The sequence below is a fragment of the Ophidiomyces ophidiicola genome (assembly GCF_022830035.1).
Source record: "Ophidiomyces ophidiicola strain CBS 122913 chromosome Unknown scaffold_37, whole genome shotgun sequence".
Classification (NCBI taxonomy): Eukaryota; Fungi; Ascomycota; class Eurotiomycetes; order Onygenales; family Onygenaceae; genus Ophidiomyces; species Ophidiomyces ophidiicola.
In genome coordinates, this window is record NW_026054677.1 from 139,013 (window position 1) to 151,468 (window position 12,456).

The window sequence follows — 12,456 nt, forward strand, 5'->3', positions numbered from 1 at the left end:
AGCACGGCTAGAGTGGATTAGACGGTAGTGGATGGTAGAAAAGATCTATTTTATGATGGCCAAAGGCCCCCGGGAGTGTTATCTCCCTCGGTGGGATTTACGGGCCAAGGGCGACGAGTTCCCGGACAAGGGGAAGGGCTCGCGTACTCGGCCATTTCGGTTAGGGGTCTGGGTGCAATAGACGCAAATGTACACAGGCGGCAGTCGCTGGCGATCCAGGCCGACACATTTGGTATGAAGCCAGTGGGCACACGAGTCACTGAGAAATTTGAGTGTTAGAGGGAGGGTTGGATGGGTGCAACAGGGAGACTATACCACTGGATCATCAAATGGCCGCCGTTGTTCATGGATCGACAAACGCAGCGCGTGCCGGTGCTGGGGTTGTTCTGGCGATCGGCGACTGGAGTCGGGAGCTCGGTATCTATCAGGGTTGTGGGCGAAGCACTGCCGGTGGCGCGGGAGCGGGAGTGATATGAGGGCGGGGACGAGGGCAATGCCGACAGGGCGGACGACTGGGAGTAGTGGGACACGGTGCGGGCGGAGCCGGGGGCGAGCGGTCTGGACTGGCGTTTCCGGCACTTGAGCACCTCCATGAGGGCGTGCTGGGCGTCTCCGGGGCGGGAATCGTGGTGGGGCGTGTCGGAGTCGGATAGGGAGTGGCTGCGGGAGCGTCGTGGGGCGGACTTGGTCGGAGTGGTGTGGTCTCGCTGGAAGGAGGTGCGGGCGCGGCGTGAGTGTGAGGATGCGGTCCAGGGCGAGTGGGTGGAGGAGGAGTAGGCGGAGCCGTGGGAGGGCGGGCGCGAGGTGGACTGGGCACGGATGAAGTCGGGGCGGCGCGGCGTAGCGACAGGTACGGCGAAGGACGGGTTCTGGCTGTGGGTGAAGCGGTCCTCGTCGTCATCTTCGCCGTCGGACGAGTCGGAGTCGATCTCGGTGGAGGAGTCGCGGGCGAGAAGCTTCATCTCGGTGGTGGCCAGGCCATCCTTGGAGATCTTGAGCACGAGCGACTCCATAGGCGGAGCGCGGGAGACGACGGTGGGCTTGAGGGGCGAGGAGCGGCCCTTGGAGGGCGTCTTCTTCACGCCAGCACCGCCCAGCACGGGCGCCGCGGCGGCGAGGGAGAGGGAGGACTGGCGCTGATGGCGGACGGGCGTGCCGGAATGGGTGACACTTCGCTTGCCCGGCTTTGGGGCGGGTGCGGGCGGATGATAGGCAGCACTCTCGACGCGGGTGGTATGTGGGCGGCGGGCGGCATTCTTGGCGAGCGATAGCTTGCCAGCCAGACGGTCTCGTTTCTCGCGCTCGCAGGCCTCAGTTTGATAGTGGTAGGGCTGACGGGTCTCAACGGGGCGGGTGGGCGGCGGCGGCGGCGGCGGAGGGGGGGAGGAGAGCGCGGTGGCATCGGACAGGCCGAAGCGGCGGGCGGGCGAGCTGAGGAACAGCGCTGGGTCGTCGGGTGCGGGCTGGGGGGGCGGACGCGGCGAGGTAGCGATGGCGATAGCGCTGTAGGCGGCGGGCAGGTCATGCTGCGGCGGGAGCGAGGGCGGGCGCTGCAGTAACGGGCCGGGGCCAAAGCAGCTGCTGTCGTCGGCGACGGACGCAGCGAAGGGGTCACCGTAGACGGAGGCCAGGCCCAGGTCGGGAGCGGCTAGGCTGAACAGGTCGGGCGACGCAAACAGGCCGGGCGAGAAGCCAACGAGGCGGCTGGGAGTCTCGAGCGGTGGTGGGCGCGCGGGTTGTAGTGGTGTGATGGGCTGCTGGTTGTGGTGGTGGTTGTGAAGCTCGTCGGCAAGGCTGCGCGAGGGCGGTGGTGTGCACATGGCGGCGGGCTTCCATGGGCGGGCGGGCGTGGCGAGGATACTGGAGGAGCGAGGTAGTTAGTTAGAGAGATGCTGGAGAGCAGGGAGGGTGATGAGGAGCTCACTTGAGGTCCCAGTCCATGGCCGGCGGTGGTGACGGGAAGACGAAGCGAAGAGAAGAAAGAAAGAAAGAAAACGAACACGACGAACGATCGGCCAGGCAGCAGAGCAGGCAGAACAGCCAGCCAGGCCAGGCCAGCCAAGGCAGCGCCGCCCCGCGCCGGCGCTCCTTCGCGCGTCGATCAGCGAACGAGTGCCAGACAATGAGCGAGCAGATGAGCAGGAGTGGCGAGCCTGTGTATTGCGATGCGTGGTGTGAAGCTGTGTTGCTGTTGTTGTTGTTGTTGTCGTCGTCGTCGTCGTTGTCTGTCGTGCGTCGTTTGGCTGTTCGCTTGGGCGGGCCTGGCATGCCACCCCAGCTATGATACAGGGCTATCTCGGGCTCGCTGACTCAGCCGCCGCGCCGACGATGATCCGCCGCCCGCCGATGTCGCCAGAGCCGCAGCCCGTCGCTTCGCTCGCTCGCGCGGCCTTGACTCACTCACTCACTCACTCAACGGGGCGTTTTTGACGGGTTTAACGGGGTTGCTGCGATTTCGGTCTGTCTTTCTTTCTTTCGTTCTCCCTCTCTTTCTCTCTCTCAGCCTGCCCGACTCCGCTGCCTCTTCTGTGCATGTCCGCCTCCGGCCGTGAGCTGCCCGCCTCCCGGCATGACCTGGACACCTACTGGGGCCGCGTGAAGCAGGCCGCCGACATCTCCGACCCGCGGTGCGTCTCTCGCGGTGGCTTGTCTTCCTGCTCTCGCTGACTGCCCTTCTTGTTTTAGCACGCTGTTCGTGTCGTCCGCGCGGCTGGCGAATGCGCAGGCCATGCTGGCGGCGTACCGCGACGGCCGGCTGGCCGGCGCCATGACGCCCGAGCTGTGGCAGGCGAAGAAGATCGTGGACGCCACGCTGCACCCGGGTACAACCCTTTCCCTCTCCTCCTGCTCGGCTGCGTGCGAGGCTCCGCGCTGACTGCCAGACAGACACGGGCGAGCCGGTGTTCCTGCCCTTCCGCATGTCGTGCTTCGTACTGTCGAACCTGGTCGTGACAGCCGGCATGCTGACGCCGGGGCTGGGGGTGAGTTTTCTGCTGATATCTCTCGCTGGCGGTGGATGCTGATATAGTTATGTGGGATAGACCGCCGGCACGGTGCTGTGGCAGGTCGCGAACCAGTCGCTGAACGTGGCCATCAACCACGCCAACGCGAACAAGTCGGCGCCGCTGGGGACCGGCACGCTGGTGCAGTCGTACCTGCTGGCCGTGACGGCGTCGTGCTCGGTGGCCGTCGGGCTGCGGGCGGTGGTGCCGCGGCTGCGTGGGCTGACAGGCAGCACGCGGCTGGTGCTCGGGCGGCTGGTGCCGTTCGCCGCGGTGGCGACGGCAGGCGCGCTGAACGTGTGCCTGATGCGCGGCGAGGAGATGCGGCGTGGCATCGATGTGTTCCATCCGGAGACGGGCGCGTGCCTGGGCCGCAGCCGGCGCGCGGCGCGGCTGGCGGTGGGCGAGACGGCCGTCAGCCGCGTGCTCAACGCCACGCCCATCATGGTGCTGCCGCCGCTGCTGCTGGTGCGTCTGCAGCGGACCGCCTGGCTGCGCGCGCGGCCGGGCCTGACGCTGCCCGTCAATCTCGGTGCGTGTTGATCCGGGGCCGCTTCGCCCGCACTCCTGTCTTTCCATCCTCTCCCACTCTCGTCTCCTGGCTAACCATGACCCTCTGTAGGCCTCATCTTCGCGACGTCGGTGCTGGCGCTGCCGCTGGCGCTGGGGGCGTTCCCGCAGCGACAGGCGGTGCGCGCAGACAGCCTGGAGCGCGAGTTCTGGGGACGCGGCGGGCGTGACGGGCGGGTGGAGTTCAACCGGGGCATCTGAGCGTAGCCAGGTAGCGAATCAATTAGTTAATCAATTAATTACTCCGTGTAGATAGAGCATATGATATAGCGTCGCGAGCGCACGGCCGAGGGCGGTCGTGGGGATTGCCTAACTCGTCCGCCCGCGCGCTCGTTTCGCCTCAACTCAATCCCGCCCGGCTTCTTCACTCTCTCGCAACCTCAACTCAACCTCACTCCATCTCCATCCTCTTCCTCGCTTCTCTCCTCCACTCTCTCCCAGCCAGCTCTTCTTCATTCTTCTCTCTTCTCTCTCCTTCATTGCCTCCTCCTCCATTCTCCTCTTCCATCGCTCTTCGCCTCGCTCGCCATGGCCGCCTCACAGCCTCCCCACGTCTGACCACCTCCTGTCTCCCGTCTCTCGTCTGTTCTCCTGGGCTGGTCTTTTCTCTCTCTCTCTCCCTCTCTTCTCTCTCCCTCTCTGTCTCTTTATTCTCGTCTTCTGTTTTCCGTCTACCAGCCAGTGTCGCCCTCCCCGTCTCGCCTCCCTCCTCTTTTCTCTCTCCTCTACTCCCACCATGTCGACGCCCTCCACGGCCACCGCCACCCTGCCCGCCAACCACCCGCCCTACCGTTACGCTCACCACCCATCCTTCCACCCCAATCCCGCCGCCGCCTACTCGCCTTCCTCCTCCACCATGTCTGCCTCGCGCCCGCCTGCCTACGCCTACGCCGCGCCCGCCGCTGCCGCTGCCGCTGCCGCTCCTCCCGTCCACTCGATGCAGCCCCAGCACCCGCCTGCCCGCCGGAAAAAACAGCCCAACTGGGGCGAGTTCTATAAAAATGGTATCCCAAAGGAGATCATCGTCATTGACGACGACGACGATGACACCACCACCACCACCACCACCACCACCACCAACAACAAAAAAAATACCAATACCAATACCAACGATCATCTGCCCCCTCAGCCCGCTACCAGCAACCCAGCGTACACCGCGGCCGTCGCTGCCGCTGCGGCCGCTGCTGCTGCCCTCAAGCCCGCCTTCGCCGCCCAGCCCGCACAACCCGCCAGCAAGAAGCGACGCACCGGCGTCGATACCTACGACCGCTCCTACCACGAGCCCGCGGCCTACACGCCCACCGTCCACCCCTACGCCGACGCCTCGTCTGCCACCTCGCTCTCCACCGACCGCACCGCCTCGCTGCACACCACCGCCCCGACCTCGCTCGGCTCCCACGGCAGCGTGCCCTCCAGCAGCCTCTACTACGACGACGCCGCCGCCATTGGTCAAAAACGAAAACGCGTCGTCACCCGCAAGGCCGCCCGTGACGAGCAGAAGCGCCGCGAGCTAGAGATTGCTGGCGATGCCTTTGATAACTACATCCCGCCGCCGAACCCGCCTATTAAGGCCAAGGACGTATATGTCCCTGTCATTCGTGATGTGAGTCTCTTTCCCCCTCAAATCCCTCCCTCCCGATGATATACTGACAAATCCTTCCCCAGCCCACCTTCACAAAGCATTCGAAAGTCGACGATGACGACGGCCACTACATTGTTAACCCAGACACTAATTTGACTGATCGCTGTAAGTTTTTGCCACTGCTCGAGATTTTCACCTTTTTTTTTTCTTTTTTTTTCGTTGGTTTTCTGTTTGTTGTTCTCGCCTCCACACCCTAATGACTCATCCGATTCGCTGGCAGACACCATCATCAAGCTCCTTGGCCAAGGCACCTTTGGCAAGGTCGTAGAGGCCTACGACCGCCAAAAAAAGACCCGCTGTGCCGTCAAAATCATCCGCTCTGTCCAAAAATACCGGGATGCTTCTCGGATCGAACTGCGCGTCTTGTCAACACTAGCGTCAAACGACCAGACCAACCGTAACAAGTGCATTCACCTTCGCGATTGTTTTGACTTTCGCAATCATATCTGCATCGTCACCGATCTCCTGGGCCAGAGCGTCTTCGACTTTTTAAAATCCAATGGCTTCGTCCCATTCCCTAGTAGCCAGATTCAGAATTTTGCCCGCCAGTTATTCACCAGTGTTGCCTGTAAGTCTTTGCAGAGGGAATTTTTCAACCCTGGCACAATACTAACCCGTGAATTCCACCTTAGTTCTTCACGATGTCAACCTCATCCACACTGATCTCAAACCCGAGAACATTCTCCTGGTCAATGGCGCTTACCAGACCTTTACATACAACCGCACAATCCCGTCATCTTCGTACACCGTCAATAGAACTTCTCGACAAAGGCGCGTGCTATTAGACAGCGATATTCGCTTGATAGATTTTGGTTCTGCCACTTTCCAAGACGAATACCACTCTTCCGTTGTGTCAACTCGCCACTACCGCGCCCCAGAGATCATTCTCAATCTGGGATGGAGTTTTGCCTGTGATATTTGGAGCATCGGATGCATCCTGGTAGAATTCTTTACGGGCGATGCCCTTTTTCAGACCCATGACAACCTCGAGCATCTCGCAATGATGGAAAGCGTCTGTGGAACCCGCATAGACACGAGATTGGTGAGACAGGTCATGCAAGGACGTGGTGGAGCTAATCCCTCTGCTAAGTAAGCTGCCATTGTCTTTCGGGGAGAAGCGAGAAGTGATACTGACCTTGACCTAGATATTTTAACCGCACAAGGTTAGATTATCCTAACCAAGAAACAAGTCGAGCGTCGCGAAAATACGTAAAAGCCATGAAGCAATTGCAGGTTAGCCTATCTATTCGTTGTCGCTTTGTCTGAGAATGATCGTGGCGTTAACCAATTGTGTAGGATTTCATCCCTTCAAACACCCCCTTCAACAAGCACTTCTTAGATCTACTCCGCCGAATATTCGTATATGACCCACACTCTCGAATCACTGCTTTGGATGCACTCAAACACCCCTGGTTCAAAGAATCGACACTTGACGATGGCACTGAGGCCGTTCGTATTGGCCAACAGATGCAGAAAGATCGAGCAGCCCGAGCATGACCGCTCTTTTCCTTCCTCCTTTTTTTTCATTTGTTTACCTCTTAGACTTGTGTCCCACTCCTGCTAATAGGCGAGACCTCTATTCTATATTCGACTGAACATTTTACAATGTGATATATTATCGAGTGAGTCAAATGTCGGCCGCTCTGAAATTTTTTGTCTTTTTTTTAGTCTCTTCTCGCATTCCTTATTTCACGCAATACCCGGGACATACCAACTGTCGTTCTGCCCCACAGATTCCTTTCTTCTGCTCTTTTGAGTTTTGTGCTTTTATCTCGCTTCGGATTATATTGCGTTTCCAGCCAGCGATAGGGCTGAATCCAGGAATGAAATAGAGATGTGGAAAGGATGAGGACTGTTAGTCTATTTATTAGTATTTCTTTATGCTCTATTAGTTATCTCCCGTCTCCACACCTGCGCGCGCATGGAGTACAACAGGTGTGCTTTTTTTTTTTTTTCACTTTGTCTCATGTCGCTTTTCTTTGATGCATTGTCTTGTAAGGTCTGGATTTTGTCCCGCTCGGCTAGGATCAGGAATATCTTATGAGTCTGATGTTCTTTCTTACCCGAACAGAAAATAGTTCATAGTTTACACCGCCCTACGGCTGTTGACTCTTTTGGGGAGGGCCTCTGTTTGTTTGGTCCGTCAAGTGCTTGACGTGACTTTAGTTAGAAATGCACACTTCTAGACTTTTGGAATCAGCCTCTATTCTCATACCCACCAAGCGCACCGTGGGATCCAAAAATGGTGTTGCATAGCTAGCCTAAATTAGACGCATATCTAGATATCTCTAACAGCACAGGACAATGGTCTGCCGCAGACCCCCTTATTTGAGCACTGAAGTGAGAATGAAACAAGAAAACATCCGAAGCACAGCCGATCACCAACGCAGTTTCAAGTCTCAGGCCTGCATAGGTTGTGTTTCACATTCTCAGCCGCATTTTGTCGTGTCAGTCTTCCCGAATCCAGCCATGCAAGGGAATAAACAAGCAACCGTCAAGATCAATTCATGAAACGAGTGAATGGTGCTGGTCACATGAAAGTGGAGGAAGAAAAAGATAGCAAAAAAGAAGAAAAAAGGGGACATTCATGCACGGTATAAGGCTATCAACAGGTAATGTGCATTCTTTTCATTGATTGCCCATGTTTGAGTGAAGGTATGGAGTACTGCACTCTTTGACACATGCCTCATCCATTTAAGCAAAGTCCCTGCCAAGGAGCATTTAGTAATGTGCATAGTAAGGCGAAACATGCAGGCAGGCAAGCTAACTAACCAGGCAAGAGGGAAGACACCCCAAGCAGCATTGTTCGTAAGCTGATTCCAAGCTCCGACGGAGAAATCAACATCGTGGGCTCCACATCCTCCGCAAGTATCGGCCACAGTTGCGTAGATGGTCTTGCCGTTGGAAGTGTTTGTGGCCCGGATACGTCTACCGCAGTGTGGCGAGTTGTGCCTGTTTTGCATGAAGGTGTTGCTGAGGGCAACAATGATATCACCGTCGTTGTGCTTCTTGCCGCAGGAGCCAAAAGCTCCAAGTTGCTGATAAACAGTTCCACGACCGCGCCTAAGCTGGGGTATCAGTATCCTTACATTAGGAGGGACATAGGGGTGTCATATCACATTTCACGGGCTACCAATTGGACCTCCGGCTCGGGGAGGGGAGCTGGGGCTGCCACTGCCATGCCAGAGATGGCACAAAGAAAGAAGAAGAGGTAAGCCTGCACGAAGAGCATATTGATTGATGGTACTGACGTAGTACTGTAAATATCTGTGAAGAAGTAGAGAGGCGGTGATTGATTCGAATAACAGTTCGATGCTTGATGATTTCAAACTCCATCTCGGGCGGACTCCAGGGAGAATTTATAGCCTTTACCAGTCAGAGATATTTGGAGAGTGAAGTAAGATGAGCAGGGTCGTCGTTGCATTCCCCCAATTGTCGAAGAGGATGCCCTTTCAGATGTGAGACGGGGGTTTCTAACGGGCATCCGGCGCAGAAATTGCATGTAAATGTTAGCAGGAGCCCAATGCGCCGTTGAAAACTGTCTAGATTGATGCCGAGGGTGTTCAAGAAAACCCTGTAGTCGCTATTAGGCTAGGAGGAGTCGCGACTCGGAAGACAGGATACTGCGAGGTCTGTATATTCTGGCAGGGCTCACAGCAAACCACTCAATGGGCTTGAGGTAATTCGGCTTAAATCCATTTCCAATCAACAGCCGAAGCGCAGTTCATTCACTTCATCGGTTGCAATAACTATGAGGGTGTCACGAACGCCCTGGTGTTCACAGCATTAAGCTCAGTCGGGACAAACGTCCTAAACTAACATACTTGTGACATGTCTGTATCATCGTTTGTAAAAAGGGAGCTGGGAGACTGGAAAATTCGGTCTGATCGATGAATGGGCTTGAGTGACGGGTTCGTTCAGGCGGTGTATAATGGAATGCATGTACCTGTACGTACACACACATATTACGGTAAGTATTAGTTGTGCATAGGAACATGTACTGTGCATGAGGCAGCTTGCACTTTGTCCTTCGGGTCATGAAGCCACGGCTCACAGTTGGGGGTTGAAAGGCTGTCGGGCGGGCATAGGACAGTAACATAGATCCAACAAACCAACTGCTTTCTCTGAAGCTCCAGGGGCTCGCACGTTACGCTGGCCGAGGCTTTACTGCCCAGACTAGGCGTAACTACGCAAGAGTCTGGTTTCTCCTGTCGCCCTCTTAGATCCTGAAAAACAAATGGCGTGCGGTAACGCCAGGCCAAAAGGGAATGCATGCACTGCCTACATCGCGACCCAAATTTTTGCTGGATGTAACGACGCGCGCAGGGGGTCGTAAAGACGCCACATCCGAAAAGAAATTATCCAACGGGGCGGAGGTCCCTGCTGAGTCGACGTGGTACAGACAGAGTCCGAAGAGGAGCCACTCTTTGTCAAACAGAGAATAAGAGAAGTCTGGAAACCCTGTTGTTATAGCCCAGCCTAGGGTATGCTCTATACGCCTGACCTAGCCTGTACGGTTCGGGCGTATGGATGTGCATACTTGCCTTAACCAAAAGAAAGGGCAGGGCAGTATGCCGACGGGAGTCTTTATCGGCCAGAATAAATGGGTGACGGGTCGGTGAGCTGACCATGCACTCGCGCTGATCGCCGTGTACTCTCCATGAGATGCAGTATTTCAATTCCAACGAGTATTTGATACTTTCGGGCCCCAAAGGAAGACTCCCGTCGTTAAACCGAAGGCGATAGAAAGGACGGCACGATGGTTTTTCCAGCTTGCTATGCACCCTGACAGCTTGATGAGAATGTGGCTGACGGGGGAAATTTGGCTATACAGGCCAGTGAAAGTGAATTGTTAGAGATCAATGGCGACACCCGGGGAACGTAGTGCAAAAGCGGGCACGGACTGCCTTCTCCCTGTCTATGTACTCCGTATTGTTCAAATATTACGTGTTTGAATGTGCCCTCATACACGACGAACTGCGATCTCCAGGGGCGGTGCCGCGCTGGCAAGGGAGAGGGAAGGGCCAACTAGTAATATTAACGAGCAGCAGGGAGGCAGGCCGTTTTAGAAGAGAATTCGCAGATTAAAAGTCAGTAGTAAACAAGAAGCGCCTATCCCGACCCTGTATGAACTCCTTGCCAGCCAAGCCATCCAGACAAGCGCACAGTGACAGGTAAAGTACACGACAACATGAACGCGCCAAGCCGAGTCTTCAAGAGGAACAGAAAAAAAAAGGAGCGATGCATCTATGGTGCACTGGAACTCTTCGCGGACTGGTTGGTGCAGGACGTGCGAACCGGCCCCGGCTTGCTAGTTCCTTGATGTTGGGCCAGGGGCTGTAAGGTTGGGGTGCTAAGACCTCGCTCAGCCCCATGCTGCTATTTGCCGGGTCTATCGACATCTTCTTTCGACTCTTTAGAGTAGGCCTTTTGTAGGTGTTTGGCAGCCTTTCCATCCACTTCGAGCATGAAGAGAATATCCCTGATCTGCACGCCGGAACCACGCTCCTTATCTTCGCGCCATTCGCCTAGCCTTCGTCCGAAGGGCGCTCGAACGCCATTGCTCAAGGTACCGGGCGGACCAGCACCCGGCAGAGTCGACCCAGCGCCACCTTTTGTTCGGGAAGAATTGGAAAAACTAGTTCGTGAGGCAGAGGTTGCGTCTGAATTGGTCAGCCATGAGTATGTTTTTTTGCCACCAAATCGCGACGTAGTCAGGCCGCCAGTAGCCATGCGGGCAGTTTGGACCACGTCACGGTGCTGTATCGGCTCATTCGCCTTGGATACTGATTTTTTCGACTCCTTCTTCGTCTTCTTTTCGCTATCCGGAACCCTGTCGTCAGCCTGGTCCGTGGGGGTAGCTGCGGTGGAAAGTAAGCCTCCAACGGGCCCTGTTCTACCGTTTTCAACACCCAAAATTGCGTCGGAATTGCGTTTTACTCGTTTGGTCGCACGTCCCTCTTCGTACAACCCGTCTTTCTCAATCAATTTGCGACTTTTCATTGCGAGTGTATTGGGAAAGGTGACTTTCCGCGTATCGTTTGATCGGCCATCAGTCGTTGATGTTGGTCCTATAGAAATGATGCCCGTATTAGAAAGTCAGAGGTAATGTAGATTATTACTATACTCACGCTTCTGAGGTGAACTCTGGGGGGATGGGTTAGGAAATCCATTTAGATTTTCCATCGATTTTCGATTATTACTTTCAGCCAAATCATTCCATTCAGGCGGAACATTGCCATGCGAATAAGCTTTTCGATTTTTAGCTAGAACAGCGGAGTGTTCAACAACCGACCTCACGCGCTCTTCACAAGCTAAAGAAACTAGGGCAATTATATCCCCTAAAGGCGCATCAGTTGTCAAAACAGGTTTGCCGGTTCGAACGACGGAGTGGCCATCAGGGCCTACAATCTCGATCGGGGCTACAGGGCGATTCGGGAATGGCCGGAAAAAGCCAGCGGAAGGCATGCGAACACCAAGCTCTGCACCTCGTTTTTGTAGTTTTTCCCCAAGCGGCGCTGTTTGAAGAAAAGAGGCTTGAAGATGGTATTGATCACGGCGACTAGCGATCGTGTCTTCCCGCAGTTTTGTGTCCGCGTCTAGTTCCTCTGGAGATTTCTGTAATGTGGGCTGCAATGTGGCTGGGATGGTTGATGTTGGATAAGGAGAAGGCTTAACAGCAGGGTCACTAAAACTATTGCCAGGTGATACTGTTGAACCAGCAGACTGGATAGACGTGAAAGAGGTAGAGGGATTGATTAAAAGACGCGCCGGCTGGGAGGTGGTAATGGCGGCAGCGGCATATCCACTGGTGAGAAACGCCTCTTCTTCTCGCACGTCGATTCCAGATGACGCTAGAACGTCTGTCAACTCAGCAGCATCGGTTGGCTTCGTATCGACGGGTCGCGAAGGAGGACCCATGGAGCCTGGAGGCGCGGGGGTGTTAAGAGTGGCGGAGGCGGCCATTCCGTTAGCGGACACTCCGTTCACAGGGCTACCATTTTGCGACAGTTGTAGGGTGCCGAAGCCCGCTGCAGCAAACGGCGGTTGCGGCTGCGGAAGGGGAGAGAGGCGTTGGCGTTTGGGGGGAGGGCCGAGATTGGCGGTGGTATTGGAGGGCGGTGCTGCAGAGGAGGGAGAGGGGCTGGAGGCAGGCGGCGAGAAGGGTTGGGCAGGAAACTGCTGGGGCTGTGTTTGCGCCATGGCAAGTAGAGCTGTAGAAACTGTCGGGTTGATAGCAGG

At 56.1% G+C, this 12,456-nt stretch overlaps 4 protein-coding genes across 4 annotated transcripts; 2 read left to right on the forward strand and 2 right to left on the reverse strand.

Annotated features, from left to right (window-relative positions):
- Positions 1 to 275: 275 nt before the first annotated feature.
- LOZ57_006205 (uncharacterized protein) lies at positions 276 to 1,941 on the reverse strand (the record flags this gene model as incomplete). Its single annotated transcript, XM_049255225.1, has 2 exons — positions 276 to 1,860; positions 1,925 to 1,941. 2 exons carry the CDS (start codon positions 1,939 to 1,941, stop codon positions 276 to 278), a joined length of 1,602 nt encoding a protein of 533 aa, XP_049105828.1.
- A 591-nt stretch (positions 1,942 to 2,532) lies between these two features.
- fsf1 (Sideroflexin FSF1) lies at positions 2,533 to 3,773 on the forward strand (the record flags this gene model as incomplete). The annotated part of the gene is made up of 5 exons (XM_049255226.1): positions 2,533 to 2,627; positions 2,686 to 2,822; positions 2,887 to 2,981; positions 3,042 to 3,534; positions 3,625 to 3,773. 5 exons carry the CDS (start codon positions 2,533 to 2,535, stop codon positions 3,771 to 3,773), a joined length of 969 nt encoding a protein of 322 aa, XP_049105829.1.
- A 655-nt stretch (positions 3,774 to 4,428) lies between these two features.
- LKH1 (serine threonine protein kinase CMGC group) lies at positions 4,429 to 6,711 on the forward strand (the record flags this gene model as incomplete). Its single annotated transcript, XM_049255227.1, has 6 exons — positions 4,429 to 5,175; positions 5,238 to 5,319; positions 5,435 to 5,782; positions 5,847 to 6,303; positions 6,360 to 6,447; positions 6,511 to 6,711. The coding sequence occupies 6 exons, from the start codon at positions 4,429 to 4,431 to the stop codon at positions 6,709 to 6,711; spliced, it is 1,923 nt and encodes a 640-aa protein (XP_049105830.1).
- A 3,882-nt stretch (positions 6,712 to 10,593) lies between these two features.
- LOZ57_006208 (uncharacterized protein) lies at positions 10,594 to 12,417 on the reverse strand (the record flags this gene model as incomplete). Its single annotated transcript, XM_049255228.1, has 2 exons — positions 10,594 to 11,285; positions 11,346 to 12,417. 2 exons carry the CDS (start codon positions 12,415 to 12,417, stop codon positions 10,594 to 10,596), a joined length of 1,764 nt encoding a protein of 587 aa, XP_049105831.1.
- Positions 12,418 to 12,456: the final 39 nt, after the last annotated feature.